General features: G+C 41.8%; 1 protein-coding gene and 1 pseudogene across 2 annotated transcripts; both read left to right on the forward strand.

The window, feature by feature from the left end:
• Positions 1–3,305: 3,305 nt before the first annotated feature.
• On the forward strand, positions 3,306–5,630 carry LOC308593608 (protocadherin gamma-B5-like; the record flags this gene model as incomplete). The annotated part of the gene is made up of 1 exon (XM_081206059.1): positions 3,306–5,630. The coding sequence occupies one exon, from the start codon at positions 3,306–3,308 to the stop codon at positions 5,628–5,630; it is 2,325 nt and encodes a 774-aa protein (XP_081062185.1).
• A 2,930-nt stretch (positions 5,631–8,560) lies between these two features.
• Positions 8,561–11,375, forward strand: LOC308593711 (protocadherin gamma-B5 pseudogene; annotated as a pseudogene). Its single transcript has one exon. The product of its transcript is annotated as a protocadherin gamma-B5 pseudogene (transcript).
• The last annotated feature ends 1,924 nt before the right edge of the window (positions 11,376–13,299 follow it).

Raw genomic sequence — 13,299 nt, forward strand, 5'->3', positions numbered from 1 at the left:
GCATGTCCCTAAATTAAGAATTTGTGGGTGGATATAATAAGAGAAAATGAAATAATGACAGGATGCACTTTCCCAATGGATCCTCTCATTGTTTTATCTAGTTGTTTTAAGGATTTAGTATAACAGACGACAGATAATTACTCCAACAGTTACTGTCTGTGGCCAGAGCAACTATTTGTTATAACTGAGGGCATTGGCTAAGAACACCAGCTTTAGGGGAATGGATTACTACAGCATGGAATATTTTATCAATGGTTCAAATAATTAATACATTAAGAATCAGAGAGAGGAGGCAGTCTGATAACTTTCAATGTGTTTTTCATAATTTTTTGGTGCAATGAAGTTCAAGATAACGCAGACCCACATACTTTATTCAGATCTTTATGAAGGCTATATACTTTATTTGAGTTCATAATAAAAATTTAAAGATAATTGTATACACAAACATTTGGTTTTTATATAAACCATTATTAAATATTTTACTTATTTAAACAAACAAACAATGGAAATCACTATCACAAGATGCAACGATGGTCACCTACTTGGGTGGTTTTAAAGGGGGATTAGAAAAAAATCATTGTCACGTTGGCTATATTATGTCTAGTACCAGACACCTCTGAATGTGGGCCAAGGGCAGAGCTTTTGAGGGGCAATTGGTTGCCCATAGTGGGAGAAAGGATGCTGGACTCAATAGAGCTCTGGCCTGATCCAGCAGGGCTCTTCTTATGTTTTTATGAAATAGAATGGTGTGCAATGTTTCTGTGTGATAGACTAGCACATGAAAAACTAGAAGCATGTTGAAAATTAGGCAGCACTCTGGTTGTGATCACTTGGAAATGTCAGTTCTGTTCAGTGGGGTTCCAGTTTCAAGGGGATATATGGCAGGCAAAAATATTTGAATAGCATACACATCTCCAGATTGGGTTTATGGTCCTGTAGGCTGTTCTATGGAGCAATAAGAGGAGCTATCCCCTTTAATGCGTACAAACTGAAAGTAAATTACTTTAGTTATTTTCTAATAAGACCTGTATCATATACTCTTTCAATTAGACACAACTGATTTCTTCTAACACCTCTTGTCTCTCCACTGTTCTCAGTTCCCAAACTTCATGATGCTATTATCATGATATGAGCTCACGTGTAAAGTGCCAACCAACATTTCATCCTGTTGGATCATGCCTAGCTTCCGTCAAGGTGTTCCGTTTTGCCAAAAGCTGTTTAGTCATGCTGGCCACATGACCTGGAAAGCTGTCTGTGGACAAATGCCGGCTCCCTCGGCCTGAAAGAGAGATGAGCGCCGCCACCCCATAGTCGCCTTTGACTGAACTTAACTATCCGGGGGTCCTTTACCTTTTTTTACTGCTGGTAGAGCAGCTACAGCCATTGGTCCTACACTTGTGCTGAGTTCCTGCTTTGATCACAGGGGAGCAACTGCTAAGCAAGGACATTTGTATGGCATCAGCAGGTAGGAGGCAGGTGGCAGAGTCTGATGTAGAACCAATACCAGCGAACACACTTTCATTACGTTACTCTTGGAATTCCTACCCAACACTGAGAAGAACTTGTACTCTGTTCCATAAATGTTGATGAACAGACATCCAACAACTTAGGAGAGATAAAAAAAGAGAATAATTTCAATAGGGTGTTTATATTCTATTTAAGCAACAACAACAAAAATACAGTTGACTTACAGCTCTTGTGCTACTATAGCGTAACTATTATCGTAATACATTAATTTTAAGATAAGGTTTTACTATGTAACTGGATATTTATATATTAATAATAATGTTTCCATGTTTCAAAAAAAAATGAAGATGTGTATAACCTTCATGTAATTGCAGTATTAGATACGACCCCAATTTTCACAGTACTGAAAAGCCACGAACATAAATGAGGGTAGCTGTACACTAAGAAAGAACACCAAGGAAAAGCTTTCTCAAATGCTCCACTCAGTGAGCAGAAAGGAAGGTACAGTATGTGCTGGAGAAACACCTGCATTTATTCACCTCTGTCTATTTTCATAGAACAAAATGCAGTTCCTTGAGTGGTCCTCTAAGTCAGTGTTTCCCAACTGGTGTTCCGCGGCACACTAGTGTGCCGCAAGACGTTGCCTGGTGTGCCGTGGGAGGGAGGCGGGCGAGTCGGGCGGCGAGAGGCGGGGCGGCAGCGGCGAGGAGAGGCCGCCCAGCGCGGGGCTCTCGCCGTCTGCCTGCCTGGCTGCCTGCGTGGCGCTGACGTCACGGGGCTGTAACGTGCCCCACATAGGCACACGCGGGGCGGCGAGCGAGCTCCCTCCCACATCCCATCGCTGCTCGCTTCGGCCGGCCTACTGGGCTGTCGCAGGCGGAAGGCCTGTGCATGCACGAGGCTTTCGCGCCTTCGGGATTCCCTTCACGCCTTCCTCCTCCCGGGTCCTTGAGAGCGCGGGAAGCGGCAGCGCGAGACCGGCGTTGAGCCTGGTAGGTATTGCGCTTGCCAAGGCAGTCATTTGGGAAATGAAAACTTGCAAAGCAAGCAACCAGTTCAATCTGAAGTACGTGTATGCTTAATATCCTGTATCTGAAACCTGTTCTGCCCCCTCCCCCACACTTGGTGCCATTTTCATCTACACATGCAGCAGAGTAAGTTGACCCAGAATAGTACCAATTCAGATGGCAGATGGGAGAATGACAGTGCTGAATGCTTTCCCATGTAGAACAGTCCCTGCAAATAAAAACCTAGCATATTTGGAAGAGGGATGCTAGCCTAACCATTACCTTCTATGCTGTTACTATTTTTTATTTTTTTTTACATAAGTAAAAAGTGACCTTTCCCCATCTGGCATGGTGGTGTGCCTCGAGATTTTTTTCATGAAACAAGTGTGCCTTTGCCCAAAAAAGGTTGGGAAACACTGCTCTAAGTGTCAGTGTTGGCCAGTATGAGAGCCAGAGAGAGGATAGACATCCATTGATGCTTCCTAGACTGCAGTAACTCCCATCACTGCTATTCGGATCAGGCCAGCTGAAGAGCACAGTGACGGAACTCGGGCAGAGAAGGAAAAATCTCTTTTGCTTTGCACAAATATAAGAACAAGGGCAGTTTATTCTTCCTCAGTGATACCTCGTGTTGTTTCCTTCATCATTGTGAGAGCTTGAGCATAGGAAACTGAGAAAAGGAAGCAGCCTGTTTTTGAGAGAACCAGCCAAATGGAGAGAAGGCACCCAGGGAATGGCAGGGCACTCACAAGGCAAGTACTGCTTCTCTCTCTCTTGTCTTTTACCTGTTGGGCTGCATCAGAGCAGATTCATTATTCAACCCCTGAGGAGATGGCAAAGGGTTCCGTTGTGGGGAACCTCGCCAAGGACCTGGGACTGAGCGCCAGAGAACTAAAACATCGCAATCTGCACACTGTGTCTGTGGCTAAAATGCAGCATTTCAGTATCAATGCAGAGAATGGAAACCTCTATGTAAATGACAGGATTGATAGGGAGGGGATATGTGGCAAAAATCCAAATTGCTTTGTTAATTTTGAAGTTGTGGTGGAAAACCCTTTGAATATTTTCCATGTACTAGTGGAAATCCAGGATGTTAATGATAATGCACCACAATTCCTCAATGGCAACATCAACTTGGAGACAGGAGAACAAACCTTGCCTGGGGCCCGCTTTCTCCTTGGGAAAGCAGAAGATCCTGACATTGGGATGAACTCTCTCCAGGATTACCAGTTGAGCTCCAATCAGTATTTCTCTTTGGAAGTTAGAGAAAGGAAGGATGGAAATAAATATGCAGAACTGGTGCTACAGAAACCTCTTGACCGAGAAAGTGAACAGACCCTTCACTTGGTTCTTACTGCTATGGATGGGGGTGAGCCTAGGAAAACTGGGACGGCCCAGATACAGATTAATGTCACTGATGCCAATGACAACCCACCTGTTTTCACTCAAGAGGTATACAAGGTCAGCTTATCTGAAAATGTTCCTGTTGGGTCACGTGTTCTCCAGGTTGCAGCCTCTGATAAGGATGAAGGTACAAATGCCCAAATCAGGTATCATTTTAGCAACATACCGGCAACTGCTGAACAGAAATTCAGGCTGGATCCCATCAGTGGTAGAATCACTCTTCTGGAGGAACTGGATTTTGAGGACAATGATGAATATACTATGACAGTTGCTGCAAAAGATGGTGGTGGATTGGTGACACATTCTAATATTGAGATAAGGGTTCATGATGAGAATGATAATGCCCCAGATGTGACCTTAGCCTCCATGTTCAGCCCTGTTCCTGAAAATTCTCTGCCAGGAACAATCATTGCACTGATCAATGTGAATGACAAAGATAGTGGAGATAATGGGAAGGTTACTTGCTACTTAAACGATAATTTACCCTTCAAAATTCTTCCCTCATCTAACAATTACTTCAAGCTCCAGACCGACAGTCCTCTGGATAGGGAAATAGCTCCTGCATATAATATTACAATCATAGCCACTGATAGAGGAACTCCACCTCTTTCCACACACAAAACAATCTCACTACAGATCTCAGATATCAATGATAATGCCCCTGCTTTTCAGAGATCAATCTACAGCATCTACGTGCCAGAAAACAATCCTTCAGGTGCCTCCATTTTCACCATCAAAGCCTCTGATCCCGATGTGGACCAGAACTCACGGATCACATACTCCATCCTCAACAGCAACATTGAGGAGCTTCCCATCTCCTCCTATATCTCCATTAATTCAGAGACTGGCACCATCTATGCCCAGAGATCCTTTGACTATGAACAATTCAGAGAGTTCCGGCTGCAAGTGAAGGCCCAAGATAGGGGTTCTCCCCCTCTCAGCAGCAATGTGACCGTCAGAGTGTTTGTTCTTGACAGGAATGATAACAGCCCTCGTATCCTGTCCCCCTCACAAGAAGCCAAGGGCTCAGCCTTGTTTGAGATGGTGCCTCGTTCGGCCGAGGCAGATTATCTTGTCACCAAGGTGGTGGCCGTGGATGCAGATTCTGGACACAACGCCTGGCTCTCCTACCACCTGACTCAGGCCACTGAGCCGGCACTCTTCACGGTTGGTTCTCATACTGGAGAGATCAGGATGGCCAGGGCCTTTGTGGAGAGAGACGCTGTGAAACAGAGACTGGTCATTCTGGTGAAGGATAACGGGCAGCCGTCTCTCTCGGCCACCATGACTCTGAACCTGGTGTTTGCTGAGAACTTTCAGGAGGCCCTTCCGGAAATGAAGAGCCAACCCAGCAGCTCGGAGTATCAGTCTGACCTGCAGTTCTACTTGGTGCTGGCCTTAGCTGTGATCTCTTTCTTGTTCCTCTTGACTGTCATTCTGGCCGTTACAATGAAGCTCCGTCAATCAGGGCATCCCAGGTTCCTACAGTGCTTTGGTCCTGTTCCCCATTCCAAGAATGGTGCCATCTTCCCACCCAACTTTGAAGATGGGACTTTGCCCTATTCCTACCAGCTGTGTCTGTCTTCTGAGACCAGGAAAAATGAGTTTGCCTTCCTGACACCCAATGTTCAGATGGCAGACAATATTCTTAGTGGTGAGAAACCTGCTGTGCCTTTTACAGGCAATGTAGGAAACAATTTTGATTCTGCAGTAGATAATGGAGAACAGGTAAGGTTTGTTTTCTGCAATTGAATGCCATTATCTATCATTCTTTGCCATTAGTGACATTGTCAGAGTGCTTTTTATCCAGCTAATGTGACTGCCTTTTTGTTTTTCATCATATAAATGAATAGTTTGGCTCTTACATCATTTGGCTTTCATGAATCAGGATGCGTCCTTTTCACTCCATGGGGAAGCTACACATTGCAGCTTTGAGCCATGCCCTTGAAACCATCTGGTAGAACTTATCTTGTTGTCATTTGAACAACTAGTATTTTGAGGAGTTGACCTTCAACTACTTTTATTAAATTAAATAAAGTGAGGGAAAGAACTTTGTTTTTCACATTACTTGGCTTGGGGGGGCAGAAATTTTGGCTGTAGAATCAAAGGAGGGCACCTTGCTATATAGCGGAAAATACTGTCACTGTTATTAGTATTACTAGCATTTTTTTTAAGCAATAGATTTTAAAGACATATACTTTTGAGAGGTGTCTGTAAATTATGCTTTACTTCCTTCTCCATAAAATCAAATTAATTATAAATTTGTTAATTTATACTGTGTGAGTTTTCAGTTTAATGAACTGCAGCTACCATGAACTTCAGTAGATTGTTTGAATCTAAGTTATGAGTGTGAATTATGCTGTTTATATAATTTCACTTAGAAATTATACAATGAATTGCTGCCTACAATTCATATTAAACATCATTGTATAAAGTATTTATACATAGTTCAGATCTAGAGCTTCCCTGTTTCATTCAATGAAGAGGAAAGTTCCAGAAACATCTGATTGAATTGCCTTATCAAACTAATGACATCCAAATTAGTTTAGTCCACACATTTTTCTAACTTTAATACTGGAATTCAGTATTAAAATTCAGAGTGTGGAGATTTAAAGCCTTGCTACATCTAGATACCAGTATTCCATTTAAATAGTCCACAATGCACATGTTCTATGTAGATTAGAAACCTAAGGAACCTAGAGTGGGTGGAACATGGCATAAAAGGATGCTTAGCTTCATAGTGTCCTTACTACCTTGGGTGGATCTGGAAAGGAGAACTAATTATCTCATACCTAAGATTTACCAGCTCCTGGTGTTTAAATGTCCTCCTCTACACAAAATTGAGTGAAGAGCAAATACCAGTTTCAGTACTGATCCCAATCTTAAGTCCAGATTGGGGTCACCAATTAAATGTGACCTGCAAGGAAGGCCTTCAACTTGGTAGAAATCAGATCAGACTTGTAAATAAATGAGTCGATTGTGGATATTTCCAGCCCCTATATTCCTTTAAGTGAAACCACATTGCATCAAAGCTCTTTCTACACAACTGTCTGAGAGACAGACAGGCGGACAGATAATGTGGAATATTTTCTTAAATACATGCGTTGTGCATTTATTTATTTTTAAATTTTATTTAAAACAAAAATAAAACAACTACATACAGCCAGAGAGTTATCTTCAAATACTCCACAGAGCTTTGCTAAAGTGTATATTCTAAAATCATTTCAATCTTAACAAAAACAAACTGGTACGTAATAACCTCCATCTCTTTGACTGTTGATCACAACTACAAATATATATTGTATCAGCAGCAGTGTTGGTCTGCAGGGATTATACAAAGGCAAGAAGGAAGCAGGAAAAATAAAATAAAATATGTGCTTCATGCACACCAAACTGTGCTGTAGGCCAAGGCACATAGCTGTCAACGTTGCCATTTTTTCAAGGGAAATTCCCTTATTCCGAATAGGATTCCTCGCAAGCAAAGGGAAAAGTTGACAGCTATGCCAAGGCACTGTTCTGCCACATGCCTCATTGTTTGTATAATCTATAAAGTCATCCAAGACTGCATAAAAGTAATCATATTTCCCCTGGCCTCTTGTTTCTTCAATTTCCATGTCAGTTTTTTCAATAATGCTACCTGCCTGCGTCATGTATTTCTGCCTCATGATTTAGACAATAATAATGATACTGTGTATATGATATTTATAAGTTTCAAAGGACATTGCATATAATGGGTCAGATTCAGAATTAGTTATCCTTGGATCAATTAGTCAAACAAGACTAATTTAAGTCAAATTTGTTTAAGTGGGGCTACTCTAAGTATGATGGAGTCTGGATTTGACACATTACCTTAGAATTCTTATATAAGTGAGTTCCTGTCAGAGGCAAAATTCATACCATGGAATTCCTGGAAAGCTCAGAACATTTGAGGTCCAGCATACCCAGGGCTTATGTATGCAGTTTTGTTCCTTGATTAAATGAAGTTGCATTGACAGTTGGAGACCACATGTAACTTTCTAAAATACTGAAAGGACTGTAGAGATTTCTGAGTAGAATTCTGGTTGTCCTATCCCATCCCCCGGCAAAATAGGGGTCTCCATATTATTTGCATATGTAGAGAGGATGAACCATATCCGTGATATTGTGAAGTACCTGGGGTGTTGTATAAGGTCAAAAGCACACACCACCAAGTAAATGAAATCAGCAAAGTGTCTATCATAACTGGACAAATGGGCAGGTGGGGAAAATGGCAAAGGTAAATACTGACACAGTACAACTGTTGAAGGAGAAAGCTACACAAACAGACCAGAAATCATGTGGGCATAAGGTGATAAATTAGGACTTGAGATGTGGCACTATTTTCAGTGAAATTATGTAAAGATAAAGACAATTTTCAGACACGGTTTTAGGCTTTCCACACACAGTCTAAGATGCCTGTAAATACCTAATACAATATTTTTCTAATTTGTTTAAAAGTGTTTTATTATAATCAACGATAGCATTCTCATACTGCAGTCTGCTATTCTGATTTTTCCTAAAGAAATAGTGGAAATAGTGCTATAAATTCATTACTGCTTTTTCTTTGCTGCAAATATTAATTTGAAGCTGATTCCTTTTAACCTATTGTAATGGTGAACAGATAACACTTTCCAACAGGCATATTCAGAAAACCTGTATGAGAATATGGTCTGAGTCATTACTTTAAAATACTACTATGTCATGTCATGAATTGGGGAAGAAAAATCACTGGGGAAAGATTGCAGTTCTCTGCTTCAGACTCACAGTGTCACTGTTGGACAAGGCGGCAATCCATGGGCAGCTGAAGTTCCACTGATGCTTTCTGCAGAGAGATCTCTTTGTCCCAAACTGCACATCGGGAATACCAGCAGACGCGGGAACAAACGTTTCAGCTGGAAAACAGAAAACACTGCAGCACATAAAAGCCAAAGGATCCAGTTCTTTTTTTACTGAGGGGAAATCTCCTGTCTTGGTGGAAATCTGAAATCCTGTGCTCATCAAAGAGAAGAGGAAAATGAAGATGAGAGGAATCCTGCCTGGAAAGAGCTTTCAAACAGCAGGAAGGTATATAACACTTCTGATATTATCATCTTTGTTTTCTGGAGCAGTTTTGGAAGAGGTTAACTATTCCATTCCTGAGGAGATGGCAAAGGGGTCTTTGGTGGGAAATCTTGCCAAGGATCTAGGACTGAATGCCAGAGAACTGAAGAGCAGAAACCTGCATATCCTTTCTGAAGGTAAAAAGCCATATTTCACTATCAATGCTGAAAATGGAAACCTATATGTGAATGAGAGGATAGATCGTGAGGGGATGTGTAGAGAGAGCACACACTGCCTTATTGATTTTGAAGCTGTGGTCGAAAATCCATTGAACGTTTTCCATGTTAGTCTAGCAATCCAAGACATTAATGATAATGCGCCACAATTCTTAGAAGCCGATATTAAACTTGAAATAATTGAATCCACATTGCCGGGTGCCAGATTTCTCCTTGGGAAAGCTGAAGATCCTGATATTGGGATTAATACTCTCCAGAATTATCAGTTAAGCCTAAATCAGTTCTTTATATTAGAAATTAAGCATAGTCTGGATGGCCATAAATATGCAGAATTGGCGCTGCAGAAACCTTTGGATCGGGAGAGTGAGCACTCCCTTCAGTTGATCCTTACGGCCCTGGATGGGGGTGAACCCAGAAAAACTGGGACTGCCCAGATATGGATTAATGTCACAGATGCCAATGACAACCCACCAGTCTTCACTCAAGAAGTTTATACAGTTAGTCTAAGGGAAAATTCCCCTGTGGGGTCCCCCATACTCCAAGTAAAAGCCTCTGATAAGGATGAAGGTTCAAATAGTCAGATCAGTTACACATTCAGTAAAGTCCCAGAAAAAGTCTATGAGAAATTTAGACTAGATCCACAAAGTGGAACAATTACAATTAAGGAGACCCTTGACTTTGAGGAAACTGAAAAATACACTATGACAGTTGAAGCAAGAGATGGAGGAGGATTAGTGGCTCACTGTAATGTTGATATAAAGATTATAGATGAGAATGACAATGCTCCAGAGATCATCGTGGCCTCCTTATCCACCCCAGTATCAGAAAACTCTGTTTCTGGAACAATAATTGCTCTCATCAATGTAAAGGATAGAGATTCTGGAGAAAATGGAAAAATTACATGCCATCTACAAAGTAATGTACCATTTAAAATAGCATCTATATCGAAGAACAACTATAAAATCCACACAGACAGTCCATTGGACAGAGAAAAAGCCTCAGGATACAACATCACAATCACGGCCACCGACAAAGGTAGCCCCCCTCTCTCCTCCAACAAAACCATCTCCCTGCAGATTTCAGACATCAATGACAACCCCCCTGCCTTTGAAAAATCAACCCACAGTGTCTTTGTGCCTGAAAACAATCCCTCAGGTGCCTCCATTTTCTCCATCAAAGCCTCGGACCCGGATCTGGACCGCAACTCACGTATCACTTACTCCATCCTCAACAGCAACATGGAGGAGCTGCCTCTCTCCTCTTACGTCTCCATCAACTCTGAGACGGGAACTATCTATGCACAGCGCTCCTTTGACTATGAGCAATTCAGGGAGTTTCAGATCCAAGTGAAGGTCCAAGATGGCGGCTCTCCCTCTCTCAGCAACAACGCCACCGTGTGGGTGTTCATTTTGGATCAGAACGATAACAGCCCTCGCGTTCTGTATCCTGTCCCAGGTGTTGAGGACTCTGCCTTGTTTGAGATGGTTCCTCACTCGGCAGAGCCAGGCTACCTAGTGACCAAAGTGGTGGCTGTGGACGCTGACTCTGGGCACAATGCCTGGCTCTCCTACCAAGTGCTGCAGGCCACAGAGCCGGCCCTCTTCACCATTGGGACCCACACGGGAGAGATCAGGACGTCACGAGCCCTTCTGGAGAAAGATGCTGTGAAACAGAAGCTGGTCATCTTGGTGAAGGACAATGGGAAGGCTCCACTCTCAGCTACTGTGGTCCTCAACCTCGTGGTTGCCGAGAACTTCCAAGAGGCACTTCCGGAAATGACTAGGCAATCCAGTGACACAGAACATCATTCTGACCTCCAGTTTTACTTGGTGCTGGCTTTGGCATTGATCTCATTTTTGTTCCTCCTAACGGTGATTCTGGTCATTGTCATGAAACTTCGACAATCAGGAAATCCCAAATTATTCCAATGCTTTGAACCTAATGCTTTTTCTAAGGCGCAGGTCATATTTCCGCCAAACTATGAAGAAGGAACTTTACCTTATTCCTACCAACTCTGCCTATCGTCAGAGATGAGGAAAGAGCAGATCTCTTTCCTGAAATCCCATATCCAGGTGGCAGAAAACTTGCTATGCAATGATATCTCTCAGGTGGTTCTTGTGGATGGCAACTATGGGGATGCCAGTGCGAAAGAGGAGGTTGGTGAGCAGGTAAGTTTTGTTTCAGAAACAGCCTTACCTTATAGGAATAAAACTAATATTTTTATTTCATTTTACTATATAAAGGGGTCAGCAAAATCAAATTACAGTATTAGCAGCAGTTCTGATAGTGAAGAACTTTTCCTACAAGTAGCTTTTAAGTTGCAATGCTAGACGCAGCATAAATTCTGAGGCATACAATAATGGCAGAGTGAGTCTTCATCTCAGGAATTAAAGGAAATGTAAGCATGCATGCAGCTTGAGGGTTCAATCTTCCTGTGGGGTATTAGCATGTCACCATAAATATATAGTTATTTATACATCCCTCATCAATTAAAAATAAGGATTTGTACTTTTTCACTCACACAAAGCACAGTTTATTTGCCCTGTTATGATCAACTTAACTGCAGAATGCATAAAACATGAATGCTTCCTGTTTCTTTGTAGTATAATTTGGGGCTGTATGTGGCTTTTCTGGAGGATTCATAAAAAGAAGTTGTGTGAAATAACAGCAAGCACAGAAAAAGGCATCCCAAATGATCCATGGGTGCAACAACTTCTGTAGGGATATTTAGTTTAGATAAAATAAATTACAAGAAGGGAAGTGAGACAGCTGTATAGAATTATGAACGAGGTTGAGAAAATGAATAGAGAGATCCCTCTCCCCCATATTACCGGAGCCTGTGGCCATTGGGTGAAGATAAGGGAAACTGAAAGAATAAGAGGATGCACTTTGCCAATGGATCCTCTCATTGTCTTATATGATTACTTTAAGGATTTAGAACAACAGAAGTCAGATAATTACTCCAACAGCTACTGTCTGTGGCCAGAGCAACTATTTGTTATAATTGTGGGCAGGGGGCAGGGCTAAAAACACTAACTTTAGTGGAATGGATTACTACAGCATGGAATATTTTATCAATTGTTCAAGTAATTAATACAGTAAAAATCAGAGAGGGGAGGCAGTCTGATAACTTTCTGTGTGTTTTTTCATAATTTATTGGTGCAATGAAGTTCAAGATAACCCAGACCCACATACTTTATTTGGATGTTTATGAAGGCTATATGCTTTATTTGATTTCATAATAGGAATTTAATGATAATTGTATGCCTAGCCATTTTGTTTTTATATAAACCATTTCTAAATAATTTACTTATTTAAACAAACAAACAATGGAAATCACTATCACAAGGTGCACCGATGGTCACCTGCTTGGGTGGTTTTAAAGGGGGATTAGAAAAAAATCATTGTCACATTGGCTATATTATGTCTAGTACCAGACACCTCTGAATGTGGACCAAGGGCAGAGCTTTTGAGGGGCAATTGGTTGGCCACAGTGGGAGAAAGGATGCTGGACTCAATAGAGCTCTGGCCTGATCCAGCAGGGCTCTTCTTATGTTTTTATGAAATAGAATGGTGTGCAATGTTTCTGTGTGATAGACTAGCAGATGAAAAACTAGAAGCATGTTGAAAATTAGGCAGCACTCTGGTTGTGATCACTTGGAAATGTCAGTTCTGTTCAGTGGGGTTCCAGGATACACATCTCCAGATTGGGTTTATGGTCTTGTAGGCAGTTCTATGGAGCAATAAGAGGAGCTATTACCTTTAATGCGTACAAACTGAAAGTAAATTACTTTAGTTATTTTCTAATAAGACCTCTATCATATACTCTTTCAATTAGACACAACTGATTTCTTCTAACACCTCTTGTCTCTCCCCTGTTCTCAGTTCCCAAACTTCATGATGCTATTATCATGATATTAGCTCACACGTAAAGTGCCAACAAACATTTTATCCTGTTGGATCATGCCTAGCTTCCGTCAAGGTGTTCCGTTTTGCCAAAAGCTGTTTAGTCATGCTGGCCACATGACCTGGAAAGCTGTCTGTGGACAAATGCCGGCTCCCTCGGCCTGGAATAGAGATGAGCGCTGCCACCCCATAGTCGCCTTTGACTGAACTTAACTATCCGG

The sequence above is a fragment of the Podarcis bocagei genome, assembly GCF_964188305.1.
Source record: "Podarcis bocagei genome assembly, chromosome: 8".
Lineage (NCBI taxonomy): Eukaryota > Metazoa > Chordata > Lepidosauria > Squamata > Lacertidae > Podarcis > Podarcis bocagei.